This window comes from Neolamprologus brichardi, chromosome 17 (genome assembly GCF_056152115.1).
Source record: "Neolamprologus brichardi isolate AB-2024 chromosome 17, ASM5615211v1, whole genome shotgun sequence".
NCBI classification, from domain to species: domain Eukaryota; kingdom Metazoa; phylum Chordata; class Actinopteri; order Cichliformes; family Cichlidae; genus Neolamprologus; species Neolamprologus brichardi.
The window spans coordinates 10,877,345-10,900,072 of record NC_142120.1 but is presented as its reverse complement, the minus strand read 5'-3'; the positions used below and the strand labels follow the sequence as shown (position 1 = coordinate 10,900,072).

The window sequence follows — 22,728 nt, the reverse complement described above, 5'->3', positions numbered from 1 at the left end:
AAGAAAATCTACACTCACACCCAACTTAAAACCTCCAGTTAAGCATGCACGTCTGAGTACTGTGGGGGGATCCCACAGCATCCAGAATGGCAAATGTAAAACATAAAACATCATATAGAAAGGCCCCAGCGGACCAGGAGGCACAAAAGAGGAAGCTTCTTGCTTTCAAGTGACACTGCTAATCACTGCATCTTCATACTAATAAAATATATTTAATTTGATGTGTAAAAGAACCGTTTTCTAATACCACCAGTAGACACATGGCAGTTTTAGTGAAGATTAATTCATCCTCCTGACCACCAATGCAATATTAGCATTATTTTTAAGTTTTTTTCTCTCTAGTGAATTGTCAATTAAAAGTTCTAAAATTGCTGCATTCAGCCTCTTGCTTCACAGCTCGTTTGATATTATTTAAATACCTAAACAAGTAAACTGCAGACAAATATGGTCATGCAATGTTCCGAGTTTCACTCTGAAATCTATACCACTCAGGGGTTCTGTTATGACAGCCTGGCAGTTTTGGTGATCAGATCCCAACAAACTAAATATGGGGCAAAGACTGCGTTTGTCTAGTGCAAAGTGGAAAACATTAACAATGCTGGGGGAATACCCCACATATATTATATTCCAAGCTCTCTTGTTGAATAAATACAGTAGCGATTAAAAGAAAAGCATGAGTTTGTCCTAGTGCTCACACACAACAGTCTTTATAATCTCCTGTATTGTCAGTAAGGATGTGACGCTAGATTGGCATAATTATAACACACATATATTCTGTGTCTCTTCACATTATATTTTCTCCTGTGTGAAACTAAAAAAAAAAAGACAGAAGTGTATTTCTCTGTGTCATTTTCTTTGTGGTAGTTTACATCATCATTCAAACTCTGCCAAGCCCTGGAGGTTTTGATCTCTTTTAACTTTCCCTGATGAATATAGCATTGTAACAAAAAGCAGTTTATTGTAATAGAAAGTCTTCCCTTCATATAAATTGGGTAAAAGCCAGACTTGAGAATATCCTCAAAAGCAAGTAAATTGTGGGACATCGTCTGAAGGCTATAAAAAAGGGGCCAAAGAGGATGTATAAACGTGTAAACTGTTTGATAAGTTTTGCTTTTTTAACACGGTGGGCTTTTGTTTCACAGTCAGTAGTGACTGCAACAGATTTCCCCGTGGTCTACACGGGTGATGTTGTAATGAATGAAATTAACCAGCGGGGGCGCTCGTTGCCTGTCTTCTTTTCATTGTTTGTGGTGTACCGTCGTTGTAGTCTGCACCGCAGGCGGTGAGAGCTGCTAGTCAGAGGAAAATGGCGGACGGTGTGGATCACATCGACATCTACGCCGACGTCGAGGAGGAGTTCAACCAGGTAACAAATACATATTTCCCTACCTCGCTTATAGGTGTTATTTTTTAATATCTGTATAATCTGCTATATTTATTATAACCTGCAAAGTGGCGAGCTTTTGTGGCTAAAGAAGCTCTCTGACATACAAGGCCTTTTCAACATGCTGCAAGCCTGCAGCCTCTGCTATCGACGTGCTTTGCTGACTTTTGTTTGTTCGTGGGGTTGTCGACATTTAACACGACTTTTTATGTATTTAGCAATTAATATGCACGCTGCAGTTGTTTCGTGATGTGCGTTGTTATTTATTCAAGTAAATGCTAAAAGCAGCCGTCTTTACGGCGTAGCTTGGGATCAGGCCTTGGCATGGTCGCCAGTGGCGGGCTAGCAAGCCAAACAAACGCACTTTCGTTAGCGAGCTGACATTGACTAATTCACAGCTATCACGCTGTCGTGTCTAGCAAGTCTTTACTTTTTTCAGTTGATAAAGAGAAGTTTTAAGCTAAACCGAACGCCTTTAGGCTCTAAGGTTGTGTTAACATTTTCCAACCGACAATGGTCAGGCCAATAACTGACGATAGCCTCAGCCTATTGTCGATAAACTGCAGTCGCCCAACCTTAGTAGGCTCTGAATAGTGTAATAAACACGGCATGTTGTTAGCATGGAGTAGGTCAATGTTGGGGCTATTCAGAAGATATTTTTCTCCACACGCCCCTTTTCTGTGACGGTGGTTATAATTTCAGCTTAGCCAAGGACTCGCATGTGAAGATAGTGTTGTGTCTCGAACTGCTAAACAGCTTTCAAAACATACTTGATTTTGACCCATAATGCAAACACTCAGTTTGCATTCATGCTTGGAGAAAGTCACGACGCATAAATTTATCCAGGTGATCAAACTTGAACTAAAGTAAGCCAGTGTATTAGAATAAAATGATTTAACGGATATATTTAAGTCACGACTTTGGCAGATTGGTTAAGTAAACCCCCAATCTTTTAATTTGTCTCAATTGGAGCAATTGGTTTCGCACAGGGTGCATAAATAAACCACTTCAAATTAATTTGATACGGATATAAGTTCTACGAAGCTTGCGACTGTCTGCTGATCACAAGTTTATGCTGTTATTATTATTATTATTATTATTATCATCATACTACAATATCTGGATATGCTGTGAAGCTTAACCCTAAATTGACTTTTCCTGGTCAGCATAAAGCAGTTGCATGATGCTAGTGTTATTGAACTTGAATTGATTCAATAGTGAATTACATCTTTTTAATGAGTGCTGGTATGTTTTTCTGACAACTGCCTATTGAAAAAACAATTAAATCAAACTCAATTCAGTGGGAATTTTGCACACCTGTCACAAGGAAACCTTTTTGTACAATGTGATGGTGAAAACCAATGTAGGTTTGCTATTCTGGTGTTGGTGAGGAAACCGATTCAAAATCAGGTCAGACATAGAAGCTGATAAATTATATCCTTGGTGTTAATAACATCAGATCATTATCAAGCTCTAGATATTAAGTGCTTCACTGATCTGTTCTTGCATTCTTAATACAGGAAGCTGACTACCCGGTTCATGAGCAGATCGACCTGTATGATGACGTAATATCCCCATCAGCCAATAATGGTGATGCTCCAGAAGACCGGGATTACTTGGATTCACTGCCAGCCCCAGGTGGCACAGAGGGAGGGAAAAGCGCCCCGCCCAACGTGGTGTACACCTACACTGGAAAAAGAATTGCCCTGTACATAGGAAACCTCACATGGGTGAGTGTCAGATTGTCTAAAAATTGGACTTTACAAATTTAATTGTGATCCATACATGATGCCATTTTGCTTGGGGTTGTTTTTGCAGTGGACAACTGATGAGGACTTGACAGAAGCTATCCGGGTGATAGGCATCACAGATGTGCTGGAGATAAAGTTCTTTGAAAACCGAGCCAATGGCCAGTCAAAAGGGTGAGGTCTTTAGTATTTTATTTCTATGATGCAGTTGGGCTAAGTCAAAGAGTATGTTAAGTATTTCGTGTTAGGAGTACAGGGTGGGATCACACGGAGTCAGTTTTATGATTGTATTACCACAAGGCTGTTGTTTCTAAAGACATAAATATGTTCTTGAGTGCCAGTGACCTTGTTTAGATATTACTATCAGCTCAGAATTTCACAGTGCATTGATGTTTATGCGATCAATTGTCTGACTGTATGCCCTCTGCGTGTGTTTTCCAGGTTTGCTCTGGTGTGTGTTGGTTCAGAGGCATCCTCCAGAAAGTTAATGGAGCTGCTGTCAAAGAGGGAGCTCCATGGTCAGAATCCCATTGTCACACCATGCAACAAACAGTCCCTCAGCCAGTTTGAAATGCAGTCACGCAAAAGTAAGTAGGGCAAGTGTGCACATGGTTTATTTATCCGAAGAGATCAGTGCTGGTTAAAGGAAGTTGTGTAAAAAAATTGCACATGTTGGAATGTGTGAGTTATTCTAAATATAAATATATTTGACTACACAGTACATCACATATGTTACATGACCTGTGTTTAATCTTAGCATACGTATGAAATCATACATGTAATTTATCCTTGTTTTTGTCTCTTAGCCATGTGCACATATTGATTAATGATTACATATGAAATGAGTTTGTATTTGTCTTTTCACAGGTACCCAGACAGGTCAGATGTCTGGGGAAGGAAAGGCTGGTCCTCCTGGTTCTGGACCCCGTGGTGGTTTCCCCATGGGAAGCCGAGGGAGAGGCAGGTTCCCCGGACCACCTGGCCCTGGAGGAGACCGCTTCCCTGGTCCTGTAGGGCCTGGGGGTCCTCCACCACACCTTCCTGGTTAGTTTAGCAAGATGTATTGGTAGTATGGGACAACACTCAGTTACTTGAGAAATGAATATTGATATTCAAAAATTCATCAACAAAAATAAATTAGGGGCAGAAACGGTCCAAATCAAGGGATTGTGTTGTCTTGAATGCTGAGTGGGTTTATTACCAAAATAAGTTTGTTTTTTAACCACATTTCATAGGGATATATAGTTGAACTTGAGGTGGATATATTAGTTTTTGAGACTTGGCAGTCAAAACGAGTTCATGAGTGGATGTGTTGTGGATATAAGCAAATCCATAAAGACACACAGCTCACAAAAAGTGCAACCTGTCATGTATGGATCCACCACAGCTGGCAGAGGTTGTGTTAAATCACATATTGAACTTTGTAGGTCAGTTTGTTTCTGTTCAGTATTGTCGACTGTGTGATGATTTGAAAAAAATAAATACATATAATGTTACAGTGCAACAGATTTAAAGTCACAAGTGTTTTAAAAACTTGGAAGTTCTGCTTTCTGTCTGGCAGTGCTGCTCAGGTAGCACAGTCCAGGCATTGCTGTTACTCACACCTGCATGGGATCATGGCTCATCTGATCTAGTATGTTTTTTTTTTTTTACTATTGCGGGATATCTCATCTCTCCCTTGGCAGGGCTTTCTTTGCATGTTTCCTTCTTTGTCTGGTTTGAATTTTTGTCTCACTTAACCTCAAGTTGAACAGTTGATCCTTCTCATGGTGTGGTTTCCTGCTTGTGAAAATTTCCAACACCATTCCTTTACTTAGAGGTTTTCTCAAAGCTTGACTTGGTACGCTGCCAAACTTACCTCTCTACAAATCTTGGCTTGGCTGCTTTTCGGAAGCAGTAAGAGAATGGAGTAGCAGGCTGTTCTCCATTCCCCCTTTTCATATCTCTTCTTTTGCTTAGTGGCTGGTGCCCCGTCCCGCTGGGCTGCGACAGGCCTTCAGTTAGCAGGTAGAGGTTTCTGAAGGGAGGAGTTGTGATTGGTTTGCTTTTTTCCCCATTAGGCTCGGGCATGAGACCAGATCTGGTTAGGCACCAAGATGGCCCTCTGATGGATATGAGTTTCAATCCCTTCCAGCCGGGGGGCAGGAACGGGAGCTGGCGTAGCAGAGGTGAAATACCTCGATTAATCTAATTGATTTATTAGATGGCCTTATAATCCTAGCTTTGGCTTTTTATTGACAAATTAAACTGTCACATTTACTGCCCCGAGGCAGCTGATCTTCATTGCTTACTCTGAATCGACAGTTTACATTATTTGCCCCACATGTGGCAGCATTTTAAATTTTAAAACATTTTTACCAAAAGAAATAAACGTGTGCTTTGTTCTTTTGAGCATAAGTACATTTCAGGTAAATTAGTTGTTTCAGGTGGCATAAGCAGTCAAACTCCTTTGTTCCACATTGCAGTTTATACACTGTATATATTCTATTTAGGGCCTCTGGAAACTTATAGCAGTGCATCTTCTGAGTCAAGTGTTAATGAGAAGGGTCCAGTCCAATACAAGGCCTTGTTTAATTAAAACGGCAACGCCTGCTTGAAACTATAGCTTCTCATCTGTTCACTTTCCTTTTGATTTATTTTTCAGTGTCATTTGTGACCTTTTTTCGTCAATTGTTGTCCTGTGCAGCAATGGCTTTCTTTCATCTTTGTGTCACTGTCCCTGCTTTAAATTGCCATTTGGTACCTAAAGGTATCACTGTACAAAAGATACATAGAAAAATACAGGCTGCCACTAGACTTCAAAAATGAGCCCACAAATCGACTGTGCCAGTATACATTTTATGTTTTCAATCTGCCAGTTACTTGTTCTTGTAGAAAAAGGTGGAGAGCTCAGTCTGTGTCATTCTAGACAAGAATTTTGGTTTACTGGAGCTTACTTCTTTCATGTTCTTTTTTTTTTTTTTTTTTTTTTTTTTTTTTTTTTTTTTTTTGTTCTTGTCTTTTTTTGTTAATTTGCTCTTTTTCTAGGTGGCATGCAGGGTCCTCCACGCCCCCCACCCGGTCCACCAGGTCCCCCAGGACCTCCAGGACCTCCACCTCCAGGCCAGGGTCTTCCACCTCCCATGGCTGGGCCTCCAAATCGTGGCGATAGGCCTCCTCCACCTGTTCTCTTCCCTGGGCAGTTTGGCCAGCCACCACTGGGACCCCTGCCTCCAGGTCCTCCACCTCCAGGCTATGGTCCTCCACCTGGTCCCCCACCTCCTCAGCAGGGCCCACCCCCTCCAGGACCCTTTCCACCCCGTCCTCCTGGACCTATTGGCCCACCTATGGCATTGGCTCCACCTCCACATCTGCCAGGTCCCCCGCCAGGTGGCCCACCACCAGCGCCGCATGTGAACCCTGCCTTCTTTCCTCCCCCTGGCAACAACAGCATGCCACCCAATGATAGCCGAGGTCCACCGGGACCAAATGACCCATACGGCCGCCCTCCACCATATGAAAGAGGAGATTATGGGCCTGGAGGCCGGTAAGAACAATTACTGAGAAGAACAACAAATTAAACCACTATATATACACATTCAATATGAGGTTTTTGTTTGTGCTCGGGTAGCCTAGAACTTGGATACTATGAATTAAAAATAAATTAATGCTTGATCTTTTTTTTTTCTGTTATTTCAGGGACATGGACACATCACGGACCCCTCTAAGCGAGGCAGAGTTTGAGGAGATTATGAACAGGAACAGAGCCATCTCCTCCAGTGCCATATCTAGAGCAGTTTCTGATGCCAGTGCAGGTAAGGCAAATGGTGATATATTTCCAATACATTTAAATAAGTGCGTTCACATGTTGTCAGTAAGGGAAAACTTAAATTTCTTGAAAGAAGTAAAAGAGCACTGCGATAGACCAGTGTACCCTGCCGCTTGCCCTATGACACTTGGGATAGGCTCCAGCCCGCCTGCGACTAGGGAATCTTATTGATAAGATTTTCACGATTCCGATTCCATTTTCGATTCTGTTTAACGATTCGATTCTTTATCGATTCTCTTATCGACTATTTTTTTTTTAAAAAAGGAGAACACTAAGGTCAATTAGCTTAGATCTTTGTTTTATATCTTCTCTTTGAACAAGATAGAAATTTAGGAGTAACATGGCCTTACAAACCCAACAGTGAGATCTTAACAGATCCAACCTACGGCTCTTCAATGGGGTGTCACAGGGTCCCCAGGAAAAAAAATTGTGAATGTAAAATAAATATTTTTCTGTAGCAATTACACAAGAATATCCAATAATGTCCCTGCCTACAATTAAACACATTCACTTACCGAAAATCGGGGGCATCTGCTGTGGCAAATGGGTGCAAGCCAAACTTAGTCACTGCTCGGTGACATTCGTCTATCCTGGCCTGAAAGGAGACGCTACCGGTAGACTGTAGCAAGAACTGCCAGCATCTGAGCCAGCCAGACTCTGTCTGTCTTTCTCATCATGGTCACCTAAATGCACAGTAATGGCAGGTTTTGTAATAAGGCAGATTGCGCTAACATAATGTGCATTGTTAGTTGATTATTTACCTGCCGTATTAACGGGAGAGGACGTGCAAACGTACCGCTGCTGCTGGGTTGAGATTCACGAGTCCGGAGCGGAATTAAAAACACGACATTCATTTAAGGTCATCGTGTGTTTTGTGTGCAAATGCTTTTGCATATTCGTAGTGTTTCCTCCCTTAAATGAAATATCTACTTTGCAAGTATTGCAAGTTGCCCTGTTGTCATCCGTTCTCGTAAAGTATAACCAAACTTTTTAGCGTTTGAGCCGCCATGTTTCCTGCCAGGTAAATGACGCTCCGCAACGTGGTGACGTCATTCGGGGGCGACTGGAATCGATAAGGGAATCGTTTGCAAAAATGGCAAACGATTCCAAGGAATTGAAACAGTGGGAACCGGTTCTCAACAAGAACCGGTTTTCGATACCCATCCCTACCTGCGACCCTGATAAGGATGAGTGGAAGAGGATGGATGGATGAAAAGTTTACTCCACTGTTTTCTCTTTTTAGGTGATTATGGCAGTGCTATAGAGACTTTGGTGACAGCCATCAGTCTGATTAAGCAGTCCAAAGTGTCCGCAGACGACCGCTGCAAGGTCCTCATCAGTTCTCTGCAGGACTGTCTCCATGGCATTGAGTCAAAGAGCTATGGCTCTGCGTCAAGGTAAGCCTGTTAAATATTACACTGAAACAGGTAGTTACATACTTGTGGACTAAAAGAAAATGTAGGTGTTTGAACTTTATTAAAAACTTCACAACTGTAACTTGATGTTCGTTTGTCTCTGCAAGGCGAGAACGTTCCAGGGAACGTGACCACAGTCGCTCAAGAGAAAAGAGTCGACGACACAAATCTCGTAGCCGCGACAGGCATGAGGACTATTACAGAGAACGCAGTCGGGAGAGAGATCGTCATCGTGAGAGAGATCGGGACCGTGACCGGGAAAGAGAGAGGGAGAGGGAATACCGGCACCGTTAGCCGGAAAGGAGGTGGGTACCAGTTTTATTTTTTTGTGTATTTTTCAGCATCTTTGTCTTAAACTTTGAGGCAAACTAATTTAGGCTCAGACGGCATGACAGAAACAGAAAGTGGCACAGTTGAGATTTAAAGTCTTCTCTGTTTGCACACCTCCTCTCACTGGATTCACTGGCTCTAGATAAATCCCAAAGCCAAATCCTACTTACACCCATATAATGGTTAAACATCTGATAATGGATGTTATCATCAAAATATTAAATTACTGCATGAGGAGAGTAAGAGGTAGGCAACGAAAAGGCTTTCAAAACTCAGTCCTCTGTCTTCAGGTAGGTATAAGGTAAGTCAACTTAAACCATATTTCTTCAGTGGTAATCACAATTTCTATTGTATCACAAAATGTGCAAAATATACACTTGATGTATTCACTTTGGCACAGTGGAGTCTGTAAGTGTTGTATCTACGCTGTAGTCCCTTTGAAATGAGAAAATATAAGTCACTGGATTTCTGGATGTATTTTGTACTCTTTGGTCTGCAGGCTTCAGAGGCTGGTAAATTACAAAGTTCATTGGTTGCTTTGGATATTACAACAAATACATTTTAGAATAAAAGTTGTATGCACCTGTGCATGGCAAGAAAATAGCATACGTTACCTGTTGAGATGATTTTTGCAGTTACTCTTTTTATAAAATGTAAAGGGTTTTTGCATCAATAAAGTAGAAATTATCAGAATTTTGGCTTTTACCAGGAACTGTGGCAAGTAGACCAAATGTGCCTGATTTTTATTATATCAACACTCAGAACTGCCATATTAATTATATGTGAATTCCCAAAGTTTGGTTTATCAGTGGGCTTGTACTGGTCGCTTCAATCCTGATTGGCAAGATTTGGGTGTCACAATACTGTACAGTCATTTTTACAGTATTTCGTACAAATTAAGATTTTATATGGTCTGTTAACATTGAATTGATTACACTGTTTTTACACCTTGTCAGTAGTAGACCAATCTACATTTTGTAAATGTTTCATTCATAGTGTTGTACATATTCCAGTTTTAGTGTGTTATTTGAAATATATCATTGTCCTGTGATATTTCAGAGAAGTTAAACATTTATCAGTGTCAACATCTTATGACTTTTGCCCCCTCCCACCCCTTAAAAAAAACTAATGTCATTGTGCCATATCTGCATGACAGTAATATCACCTGACATTTCACCTGTGTCAAGTTGAATGTTTTTATTGCATAGTGTTTGCTCACTTTTGTATAATTGCACCTTAACTTAAGATGTTGAGGTGAAGTGGAGGAGGGAAAAATGCCTGTCCCCTTGACATAATAATCTGTTAAAATATATGTTACTGAATATCCAAATGCTGGTGTGGTTTTTACACGCAGTGTCACATCTAATCATTTTATGAGGCAAAGGTCAGCCTGGATTCAACAGTGGCTGAAATCAAATTGTTTGCAGAGTCTGTGTAATGAGAATTGGTTAATATTTCAGATCTGTGCATAATAACTTGCATTATCATACTATTATGTTGACACACAATTTAAAAAAAAAAAAAAAAAAAAAAAAAAAGTGATTTAAAGTTAAAGGCCAGCACAAGCTTAAGAAAATCAGTGTTTTTAGATCCTAAGCTCTTTGAGTCTGTGGAGCTCCCCCGGAAGGTTACACTGGAGTTTTTGTTTTTATTTTTATTTTATTTTTTGTAGGCCATTGTGGCGTTCGCTCATAGTAATATAATTTCTGCATATGGACTGAAGTGGAGATCTTGCTGTACTATTAAAATGCTTTTATGCTAGTTGTTAAAATACCACAAGTGTTCAGAAATAGAGTATATTCAATACAAGTTACATATATCCTCCATGTGCAGTCAATGTTAGACCTATCATAAACGACTCCTTGTATGTCACAACTGTAACCATAACTAACGCACAGCTGTGGTCACAGCCACTATCACGCTGACAGTTGGTCTTCCAACAACTTAAGTCAAAAATCAAAGCTACAGTTTAAGAGCTCCTCTAGTTTCTGTAGTAACTGAATACATGTGCCTGAACAGTCACAACTGAAAGTCAACTTACTTGTGTAGTGGTCAAAATTAGTATAATGCAATTTCATAATAGAGTTTAGCGTTGTTGTTTTTTTGTTTGTTTTTTTACATGGATCAGAGAAAACATTACTGCGAGAGAACACAAACCTAGTCCAGGAAAATATTCTCAATGTTAACCCTTAGAGGGCTCTGCATGATTCAGGAAAAGAAAGTCACTTTTATGGGAGAACTTGTACTGGTGCATAACATTCATGACAGTGAGTTAGGCTTCAGCATTCAGTTTAATCGGTCCAATTTAGCCAAGACATCATGCAGGTATGTGAGATTTTTGTCTATTTTTAGCATTATATCCAAGCTAATTCAATTTTAACTGGTGCTGTGGTTGTAGATGCATTTATCTGAACATTCTAAATGTCAGCTTGCACCTAACGTTGTTGGATAAAAAAAAATCATTAATAGTGTATTGCTCTCACATGATTTGAGTCAACTATTTTAGGCTGCCTTTCTGCCCTGTGCTGCTTTTTGTCTGGGATTTTCAGAGTCAGGGTTTCACAAGTCGTTATGTAATCTCTTTGTGAAGATGCTTTCTTCCATTGCTTCAGTTGCACGTTGAATAACCTGCTAACTTGTGGAAAGTTTTGGGGCTTCTTTGGATATAGTGTTTCAGCCATTTTGGGTTTTTTGGCTGTCTTTTACTGCCAAAACTCTGAGATATCTACAGTGTTGCATGTAAAGCAGACTTGAGTAGGTTACGTGGACCCTACAGCATCTCTGTACAGTTGCCCCCATTCCCAAATAATATCTGTCCTGATTTTAAATGTGCTTTATCCACTGAAGATATCTTCATGTATTTGCACTCAAACAGCATGAACTATGCTCCACCCATTGGAAAGATATTTATATATTCACATTGTTCCCTGTTTGTGTGCCTATTTCTCTTATACTGGAAAATAATAACTGGGGTGGTTTAACTTATGGAGTTGCTGCATTTTGAAAGTAGCCAAAAGAATGTAACTTAAACTCTAAAGGCAATTTTTCATGTAAATACTGGAGAGTTGTGTTGATTTTAGCTGTCAGTTCTAGCTTGTTGAGTTGATCTGGTCTCTGTTCCACAAAATTGTTCTTTACATGCTCACGTTTTTCCTGCAAAACCTTGTGTCCACCGAGAACCTCACAACAAAAGATTACATTTTGTCAAATACATAAGATTTTTTTTGTAAATTAACTTTCATTTTAAGTCCAAGTTAAAAAAAAAAAAAAGATCAAACTAATAAATAAAATGTTAAAGTTGCTGCTGTCTCCTTTAATAGACATCTTGTTGTCATTGTTGGAGATCCTCTGTGGGCACAAGACCTAATAGCCTATTGCAATGTGTCAAGCACCAAAATGCATTTGAAGAATATTTATAAATTGTTGTTTGCAGTAAAAATGACTAAAGATCAAAATTAAGCGAGCAAAAATGTTGATGGTGAGATATGTCCCAATTTTTCCATTGCACCATGCCTTTGCATTTCTACTGATATTTGTGAGCTTGTTAAAGAGGAAAATAATTGAGATTGAGTGCCAAGTACATTGCTCCTCTTCTTGTAGTGTGGCCGTTTGTTGTTTCGAGATGTGCTTAACACTGTTTATCTGTTCATGTTTCCATGCAAGAACGCACAGTGTTTGTACCAGGCTTAAGTTACTTTTATGCTTTCTCTTCAGCCTGTTTGTAGGTGTATGTGTGCTGGGGGGTGCAGCCCTAATGTCCAAGCTATTTACACATGTCAAACCAGAGTCAAACAGTTTAGGTTATAGCTAATCAAACAGCCTTCATGTCCATAACATGGTTGAGATGTAATTCATGTCCTTAACTTTGGCCTTTGGCCAGAATATAGAAAAAGAAAATGTTTGACTTTATAGCTGAGCTAAGGCAAATGGACATGGTTTTAATTCTTAATATTTAGCCCCACAGTTACTACAGTATATAACACATGAACTGTTAGTTGGTGAAAAAGATGTGTACCTTTTTCATAATCAATGAGCTGTCTGTGAGTAGTTTTCTGAAATATCATACACACATAATTAATAACAGTGAAAGATTAGATGGCAGTCTATAAGCTAGGCAGTGGTAAGTATTGGCGCAATCTTATTTGCCGAGCCTTTTGTAGCACATAGCCAAGTTAGTGGACTGAGACTATTTCATGGACTGCTTGACCCTGGTTTGGCTCTGTCCCGTTTCATTTCCATTCTGTATTAACTGACACACCTACTACACATTTTAAAGTTTTATATGAAATATAATGAACCCGATATAAATGATTTATTGGGCTGATAATTTAAATGTTTCACCCTTGAGAAAAGTTCAGTTATGTCAAGTGTGATTATGAGAGGAGTACTGAGATGTGCAATGTGGCTGTAAGCTCAACTGCTTTTGTCTCCAGGCATATACTATGTAAAGAAAACCTTTCAGATTATGAAACCTATCAAATTTCATTATGCATTTGAATCCATTAAACAATGTAAAAAATCACCTGTACTTACTTGAATTTTGGTGTAGATACCAGTTCTATCTGGCTTCATTTCAGCGTGTGAAGCAAAATCTCTTAATCATGGTTCAGTCATTTTAATGTTGAAACAACAAGTTTGAAATGACTTTCTTTATCACAATTGTCATTTCATCTTAAAATTGTACAAATTTCTGGTAAGGTGCTTTAAATTGTGTAGAACTGTAATCCCACTGCTGCTGTCCTTTACAATTATGGTTAGAGGTAGCTTTTTCTGACTCCTGTACTTTGCATGCTCAACTTTGTCTATGCAAAGCATTACAAGCACAAAATATTCCATCTTCCTGACTTTGACCATGTTTGCGACACCGTAAGAATCACACTGTCATATTTTTTTCTGTTTTATTAAAACTCTTGGTATGCTTGGGCAGGAAAGGTTTCACTAGATGTGCCGTATGTGCTTTTTCCTTCATAGCTGTTTTTTGATGGATAACTGTTTTGGTCCTTTGTCTTTTCACTTTAATATACAGCTTAAACAAATTGCAACCATGGTTTTCTCTGGTATTTGCCACAGTGAGCAAAGTTTTCAGTGTACTCCGTTATGTAACCTGCTGGTAATAATGACAAATACTGAAATGTTTGGAGGTGATTGAAAGGTAAATCCCTATTGCTATAGTTAAAGACTTATCAAAGGAAAAAAAACTTTTAGCTCAGGTCTTCCAATAAAACTCCCTGTAAGTTTTAAAGGTTATTTATTTCTGTTTTCTGCACTTTATAGTCCTCTGAGAGCCAAATTAATTGAAACGCTATAAGTAAGACTTAATATTCTGAAGGTATTACCTAATGTTGATGCAGGTACACCATTTAATAATATTGTAAACAAGACGAAATGGTCATACACAATATGGCCATTTAGACACTATAACCACTGTCCCTATTGTCCTTCCCTGAATGTAATTCTGTAACAGAACAAACAAAATTGCCCCAGGTGTTTCAGTGCATTTACATATGGTTATCAATATTTTTATGTCTAAAAGAGTTAAGTGCCACATGCAAACATCTGTACATGTATATACGTGTATATGCATGTACATACTTTGAAATCCATGTTTCCGTAGTTGCAGGGCAGACTTGACGAAAGATTGAAATACTTTTCTTTGTGTGTGCGTGTACATACTCATAGAGTTCAATTTAAGTTCTTGAATGTTAGCTGTTGAACTGTGCATGATATGTTTCTGTGTCTGTGCTAGGGTTGGGGACAATACACAACCAACAGAGTGTTAAGAGTAGCAGTTAAATACCATAGTGCCATTTATGCTGCGTGTAAGAGACTTCTCTGTCTGCACTGCCTTTGCTAAGATAAAATGACTTGAGCAAACTCCAACCTCGTGGCTCAGAGTGACGGTGAATTGAACCCAGCCCTGGTGTAAACTTTGTGTATGTAGTGTAGAGGTTTAATGATGAGTGGGGAAAATGTTCACTGTTGGGCTGGCTCCAAACCAAACTCCACCCTTCGTTTTGACACCTTTCAGCTTACGAGGATCAAGGATGGATGGAAGGAAAAGGAGGAACTCTTTCCCTGCCCTCCATGCATGACCGGACAGGAACACAACTACCATCACTTCCTCCACCCCCTCCATTTCTCCTCTCCTATCCTTCTCCACCCATCCTTCTCTCTATCTGTTGTCTGCCTGGTTTAAGAGCAGCGGATGGAAGACCCTGACCTGTGTAAGGCTATGTTATCCAAACTTCTATACTCATGGTAACTAAAGATGACAAAAGAATCTTTCCAAACAGCTCTTTTATTTTTATGATGTTTTATTTGACATGAAAAGTAAGCGTGATGCTTTTTTGCGACTTATAAATAAATAAATAAATGGCCTGCACGATCCCCAAATAGAAGACACAAACATTACACCCTTTTGTTGTTGTTTTTTTTTTTCTTGTTCTTTGGCTCGCTGTATTGTGTGTGTGTATATACAGTTTAGAGATCAGTTTTTATAAGGTATGTGCTTGATGTTTTCTCTCCTACCCTCACTCTCTCGTTCTCATTTATTCTTTTCATGGCTAGTACGTTTGTAAATGTCTCTGCTTTTTGATTAAAATTAGATGGTGTTGTAATAAAAAATGTTTACTGAGGTACACTCTGCATTCAGTGAATTCCTCTACATTTTTCGTTCATTTATATTAAATGTATATACTGACTTAGATTTTTTTTATTATTATTATTTGTTTTGGGGTTTTTTTTTTACATGGTAAATGGCAAGGATGTAGTCATTTTGGTTTGTTTTTATCTTATGTTGCATTACGTAGTCAACATGCTAAACCAAAAAGAGAAGACCCCGCTGTTTGGAATGGTTTTTGATGGTGGGTTATTTTGTAATTCCGCTGAATAATTATCACTGAAACATAGCATGAACAAATTGTCTTTCACTTCTGTCATATAATGGATTTAAAAGCAGATTTTAATTCAAGCAACCTTCATAGTTGAAGCTTGAGTGAAAGTGTTTATTCCTTAATTGGGAAGTATGGACCAGTTTCTTGTTACATGCCTTTCACTTTAGATGTTACATGTTTTATGTATTTGAATTTTGAAGGCTTTTCCATGATAGGTTTAAATAACTAAACCATGAACAAAATGCGTTTTAATTTGTCGGTACAGTGTAAAACATTCTGCCACCTGTCATTTTTATTGTTTTGCATGTTTGTCAAAATGGACGGACAACAATTTGTTGAAGCTTTTAGGGGTTTTTTTGTTTGTTTTTTTTCATGCAAGGTTGGAAAAATAGCAATGACTGGTTTAGCTTTTACTCAGTTATTTTTATTATAATTTACAATTATTTTTTAAAAAATAAGTGTAAATTACATTGCCACAGCTTTCCCAGCACACATGATATAACACGATTATACCACCAGTTTTTAAAATGTGAGTTAATGGAAATCAGGAAATTACAGGTATGTTGAGGTTTGATGCTGCAGTGTGTCATCGGGTGTCTTAAATGCAAATCAGTATGAATACAGCGCAATAACATGGTGCTTTTGTATGGTTTTTAACGAGAACAAAGTTGCACGCAGACAATATTATAACACATTTTTGTGAAATTATCGCCATTGGTGAAATTTTTAATTTGCTCCCAAAAAAATCTTAAACTTGTGTTCGCACCTTGTCTTTCTGGGGGTTATTCTTTTAATAATGTCATTTCAATTTCACTCCGTAACAATTTAGAAAATGCCTTATTTTCAAACGTAACCAGTGAATGTAAAACCTTTGGATTCAGAGTCACAGCAGGAATTTGAATGACAGGCTGTGCAGGAAACTGTACCAGCATCTTTTGAAACCATTGTCTTGCTCTTGAAGTGTATTCTTTTTCAGTATACTTCAGAAAGTGACTTATTGGGGAATGTAAGTGCCTTTGCTCCGTATCCTTGCAAATTCACTGAAAGTGTGATGTAATGTAAACAAATGTAAATTGGATTTTGATATTAAAAAAAAGAAAAAAATGGGACCTTTTTGAATATAATGATGCTATTTCTGAACCGTTAGTTTAAAAATGTTGGAAGTTTTAAGGCCCTATATTATGTTTTTTAATGATATTGGCTTAATTTGATGTTAGTTAGTTGCTCTTTTTCCTCATTTTATTTCCTGCTGATCGGTTTGGGCAAAATACTATACATGTGCCTTGTTTTCTTTCTTTTTTTATTCGTTTTTATTTAAATTATTAAATTATTTCTTTAGTTTTGCATTGAATTTGGTAACTCCAATGGAGTTCTGCCCTGGTCAAGCTAAGCAGAAGTGTAGCCCTCCAGAATAACAGCATTTGTACAGGAATTTGGTTTCATTTTATTTGTGTTGGCTTTTGTTCCGCAGCACGAAAAGGTAAGTGATTTTTAGGTCTACAAACACAACCATTGAAGAAACAAGAAGTCTGATCGACTGCGGGAGTCTTTAAACTGCACAAGCAGTTGGAAAGTATATACACATGTATTTATCAGTTTTCAGTATTTGTATGACTAAGATGTTTTCACTAACTGCTAGTTTCGCAAGTTTCTAGGTACTTGATTTTAAAATCACACTTGTCTAGTAAAGGGGCCTTTGCATGATGACTTGAAAACATGTTTCTGCTACAAATTGAGGTTATAGTTTTTTAAGATGAGTAAAATAACAAAAACACAGAAATGAGCTTCCATATTAAAGGGTCTTACTTGGGCAGAATACTTGCTGAATTTGTATCGCCACTGTAACTTTGGGATTTTAAGTTAAGGTTCAGGTGTATTTCTACCGCCAGTAATGGTTACATGTAGTGATACATAGCAGGTAAATAGATTATCATTTGCTCTCAAAGAATAAAGTATACAAATTAAGTTGGTTTTGTGGTTCTGTTTTATTTGTGCATAATGGGTTTCGTTTTATTAGAAACAAGTGTGGGGAAAGTAAATTTTATTTGTATTATGTCCAAAAGTATTTTCTTAACTTTAGGCCAAAACACTTGTTTTGCCATTGGAGATTGCCTGTACCTCACACCTTAAGTATTAGACCTGAAGGCTTACTTTTGAACAGAATTTTAAGTCCATCCTAATATAATGATAAAGGATTGTTAAAGTATAAAACGGTGTCGGACAGAAGTGCAGAATATCAGGTGTGAGGAGGTTTAAAGATAACCTATGTGTGTAGAGGTTTAAAACTTAACTATAGTGTAAAAATAATCGACATCCTGTCCGATTGTGAATGTTCTGCTGGATAAAACGAATACTTAAAATAGCATTGCGTAAGTGATTCGTTTTTCCTCACTAGAAACATTGACAGATAAATACATTTTTTAGACCTTAAAAGTGACGAAAATAACCAGTATAATGAGCAAATGAAAACAGGATTGCCGAAAGTAATTGCTGTTTTATGTATTATCAGGCATGTTAGACATCAAGTCACTTGAAGAAGTAAAAAGTCACAGAATCCTAGAGCTAAAAGGTTCTGGATTTATTGGCCATAGTTTGGTTGCTTTTGTAATGACCGCAAACGTTCTTACTTCCGCCCGGCCCGGAACTTTAGAGTCCTGCTAGCCTTTCTACCGGGACATATTAATACGTTGCACTACCTACTTCCGGCGCTTGTTTGGCTGGCAGTTTAAAATGGTAGTGCGCTGTGTGTAACGCCTACTTTTAATGCCTAAATGGCAAGGTTTTTAGACAAGAAAGCTGAGAGGGCAACAAAGAGTCCTGCATAACGCACTAAAGGATTAGCGGCACTGTTTTAGTTGTAATATGTTCAAAAAGATGACTGAATTTGGTCCAGATTCCGGGGGGCGCGTTAAGGTAACGTAACTAACGCCACACTAGTGTAGTGTAGGCGAACCACTTTGTGATTTTTCTATCATTTAAAACAATGAGCAGAATTATTTAACGTGGATTGAGATAACTTGACGAAAATCGCGTGGTCGGATTCAATTTCTGTACTTCTGTATTTGCCACTTGTACCGTTGTCATGCCTGTCTTTAAATTTCTGTGTTCTCTCTGTTGGCTGCAGGGAGTGACTATTGTGAAGCCTATTGTGTTTGGGAATGTTGCCCGCTACTTTGGAAAGAAGAGAGAAGAGGATGGGCACACACACCAGTGGTCTGTGTATGTGAAGCCTTACAGAAATGAGGTGAGGCATCCACATCAGTAAGAGGGATTTAGCAGGGCCTACAAAATGTGTCATTTACCTGGAAAAGGATACAAAATGCTGTTTGAAAAGACTTAAAAAAATACTTTTCTTCCAGGATATGTCAGCTTATGTGAAGAAGATCCAGTTCAAGCTACATGAGAGCTATGGTAACCCTCTGAGAGGTGAGATGACTCTTTACATTGCAAGTATGAAATATTGAAGGGTTTACTGGAAATGGTAATCTATCCATTTTTAATATATGACACTTTTTCAGAAAATTCATTATTCTGTGAAGCTCTGTGTTTCTCTTATTTCCAGTGGTCACTAAGCCTCCATATGAAATCACAGAGACAGGCTGGGGGGAGTTTGAGATCATCATCAAGATCTTCTTCATCGATCCCAATGAGAGACCTGTAAGAGCCAACACGAATAGTTACTTAGCTGTTTCAGAGAAAGCTGAGCGATACGGTGGTGCAGTTGTCATCACCGTTGCCTTACAGCAAGGTCCGGGGTTTGAATCCACCATACAGGTGGACCAGAATGAAAGGGTTTTAATATATTTTCATTGCTTGATGATAGACATTTTAGAGCTTGAGTGGCATGGAGACACAGTGGTTAGCAGCCTTGCCTCAAAACAAGGTTTGTCCTTCCTGGTCAGCTGGGCCATTTTTGTGTGGAGCATGTTCTCCCTGTATCTGCGTAGCTTCTCTCAGTGTCATCCTCCCACAGTCACACATGTTAGGGTATCTAGTTCTAAATTAGTTGCCTTTCAATCTGTATTAGCTCTGTCATAGACCTGTCCAAGGTATACCCTGCCTCTCACCCTGTGAATCTGGGATAGTTTCCAGCCCATGACCCTGAATTAGATAAGTGGTTAAGGAGATAGATGAGCGGGCTTTCCGTCATCTGCTTTGATTTATTTGGGGGGTGAGGGGAAAGGAAAGAGGGAGACGGGACAAGAGATGCATATAGGAGAGAGCTAGAGTTTAAAATTTTCTAATCAGTTTTATTTATATACCACCAAATCACTTGTTAGGTGAGTGTCTAAACCACCACCCTAGTATTTCAAATACACGTTATAAATAAAAGTAATATACACTTTTGAGTGTGGTGTGCTATTTCTCTTAGTGTACAGTTTAAATGGTTCTTCTTTAGTGTATGGTTTCCTACAAGAAAAAAAAAACATCAGAAGCCATCTGATTTATATTTACACAACAGCACTGTGTAATCCTCAGCACTTGATAAGTAATATATAGTTGTATATGAGGATCAGCTTATTTAAAATGTGCCTGTGTCCATTGCTTGAATTTCTGGTTTTGTTTTCTTAGGTGACCTTGTACCACCTATTGAAGCTGTTCCAGTCAGATTCCAGTGCCATGCCCAAGAAGACAGTTGTGTCTGAATTCTACGATGAAATGGTACCATTGCTTTAGACTCTGATGGTGGTTGTGTTTGTATATCAGTTTGTGTGAGCTCATCAATCGCTGCATGTTATTGTTGAGAGCGAGAACTCTGAATGCGTCGTTTTTCTGCGTTTTAGATCTTTCAGGATCCAACAGCCATGATGCAGCAGCTACTGACCACATCGAGGCAACTTACCCTGGGAGCCTACAAACATGAGACGGAGTGTATGTATTCATATATTCAACACGGTTTTAAAAAACAAAACAAAAAGGCATTCACAAGTTTTGAGTCGCTTTTGTCTTCATGTCTGTGCGATTCTCCAGTCGGTGAACTGGAGCAGAGGACCAAGGAGAAACTGGAAGTGGCAAAGAAGAGAACAAGCCAAGAGATCGCAGAGCTGAAAGACAAACTCAAAGCCAGCAGAGAGAACATCAACCACCTTAAGGCAGAGATTAGAAAACTGGAAGAGGACGGAGACCATAAAGAGCACTGAAAGAAGGACAAATATGCTTATGGATGCAATCAGTTGTTGAAGCAATTTTCTGTGCTCTTGCCCTCTCCAAGGATTTAACAAACAAAAAAAAAGTGTCAACGTTGTTATTTGTTTGAGGATTTTTGCATTTTATTTTTGTTGAGCGTCCAAGGGAATCTTAAACATGTAAATATGTTTTGAGTTGGTAGGAAAGTGCTTTAAAAATGTAGTCGGCCACAAAAACTCCTAAACATACAAATGCTCTAGTTTTGTTTTTTATTGCAACACTCTAAAGAGTCAGAAATCACAAAGTGTTGTGAGCCTTTTTTCTTGTAGCTAAATCAAGTCTGCTTTTGGTTCTATGCATCTGCATCTTTTTTTGTTTTCCCCAAACATGATCAAACCAGTGAGGGAGAATGATGAAACACAAAGCTGTCATTTCTCTGGTTTGATTTTGAAGCCAGTCTTATTCAGTCATTCTGATATAAGCTCACTATTACTGTGTCAATTAGGACAAACATTTTTGCACTAGTCACACATGACTTTCAGTGTGAATAGCTTGTCCTTTAGTACTAGCCTCCTCGTGTTTTATGTAAATATTTTTAACAATCGGCTCATAAACATTGGGATACTTTTTTTTCAATGTAAAGAAGGTGACCTGCTGTGAAAAAAAGTGTTTGCCCTCCTCCTGTTTTTTTGTTTGTGTGTTTGTTTGTTTTGTTTTGCATATTTGTTACATATTTCTGGTCATCATTTAATTCTAATATTAGACAGAAATCCAATTAAATACGAATGGCAGTTTTTAAATAGAGGATTTCATTTATTAAGGGGGAGAGATAAGCTCTCCAATCCTCCTTGGCCCTTTGTGGAGAAAGTAATTATACCTAACCCTAATAACTGATTGTGCCAACCTTGGCAACAAGGACTGCAACTTGCCATTTGTGATAACTGGCGCTGATCACTGTGGAGGAATCATGATCCACTCTTCTTTGCAGAATTGTTTTAATTCAGGCACACCAGAGAGTTTGGAACAGAAGGTCATCCAAGTAATATACCAAATAATCTCAACTGGATTGAAGTCTGGACTTAAACTAGGTCGTTCTTTTTTTTTAATCATTCAAAGGTAGACTTGCTGTTATGTTTTTGGATCACTGTCCTGCTACATAACCCAACAGTGTTTCAGCTTCAGGGCACACATCAGTGGCTGGACATTGGTTGCCATTTTTGCCCAGTCTTTTTCTTGTAGTTGAATTATGAACTCTGACGTGGCTTCTTTTGTGACATCCTGGATGTACTTTTGGGGTCATTTTGGTGGCTCAGCCACTCCAGGGAAGGTTCACCACTGTTCCAAGTTTTCTCTGTTTGTGGATTATGGCTCTCACTGTGGTTCACTAGAGTGCCAAAGCCTTAGAAATGGCTTTGTAACCCTTTCCAGAATGATGGATGTCAATGACTTTTTCTCATCTATTCTTGAGTTTCTTTAGATCAGCATGATGTGTTTCTTTTTGAGAATCTTTGCTTCGTCAGACAGTTTTGAGTGTTTAGTAATTCACCTGGTCTGGCAATAATCAGGCAACTGCAACCAGTTTTTAAACATTGTGGTTAATTACATTTTATTCATGATTTAACAAGTAGGACAGTTACTTTTTGACATATCCTGTACGTCTGGATAGCTTTTCCTTTAATAAATTAATTCATCATTTAAAAACTGCAGTTTTTCTCTATCTAAGATTACAATTTATTTGGTGACCAGTGCTATGTTGTACAATCCATATTCAGGGATTCAGCTTTTAGGATTGTCAAGTAATGCAGTAAATGAAGTGTAACTATTATTTATAGTTTCTGCACCAACTAATTTTTAGATTATGGCAAAAAAAAAAAAAAAAACCAAGAACAAAACAAGAACAACACTGAATACATTTTTAATTCATTCAGCCACAATTGGGTTTTTAGTTAATGCATTTTCAGATGAGCAGACCCAAAGTTTAATTTCAAAACCAATTTGAAATTAAATTGTGTGAAATAATCTT

The 22,728-nt window shown here is 38.6% G+C and overlaps 2 protein-coding genes across 4 annotated transcripts; both read left to right on the top strand.

Annotated features, from left to right (window-relative positions):
- Nucleotides 1-1,251: 1,251 nt before the first annotated feature.
- cpsf6 (cleavage and polyadenylation specific factor 6) lies at nt 1,252-17,539 on the top strand. 3 transcript variants are annotated; one of them, XM_006780689.3, is made up of 11 exons: nt 1,252-1,366; nt 2,905-3,114; nt 3,203-3,306; nt 3,574-3,719; nt 4,000-4,176; nt 5,193-5,300; nt 6,160-6,658; nt 6,811-6,926; nt 8,184-8,337; nt 8,463-8,660; nt 17,050-17,539. In XM_006780689.3, the coding sequence occupies exons 1-10, from the start codon at nt 1,307-1,309 to the stop codon at nt 8,647-8,649; spliced, it is 1,761 nt and encodes a 586-aa protein (XP_006780752.1). In that variant the 5' UTR covers nt 1,252-1,306; the 3' UTR covers nt 8,650-8,660; nt 17,050-17,539. The 3 variants fall into 3 exon arrangements, with proteins under 3 accessions (XP_006780752.1, XP_006780751.1, XP_087686808.1); XM_006780688.3 differs by lacking the exon at nt 17,050-17,539 and adding an exon at nt 14,714-16,687; XM_087830682.1 differs by lacking the exons at nt 5,193-5,300; nt 17,050-17,539 and adding an exon at nt 14,714-16,687.
- Nucleotides 17,540-18,093: 554 nt separating this feature from the next.
- Nucleotides 18,094-22,711, top strand: yeats4 (YEATS domain containing 4). The gene is made up of 7 exons (XM_006780692.3): nt 18,094-18,491; nt 18,703-18,822; nt 18,938-19,004; nt 19,141-19,235; nt 20,151-20,240; nt 20,363-20,450; nt 20,550-22,711. The coding sequence occupies exons 1-7, from the start codon at nt 18,441-18,443 to the stop codon at nt 20,717-20,719; spliced, it is 681 nt and encodes a 226-aa protein (XP_006780755.1). The 5' UTR covers nt 18,094-18,440; the 3' UTR covers nt 20,720-22,711.
- The last annotated feature ends 17 nt before the right edge of the window (nt 22,712-22,728 follow it).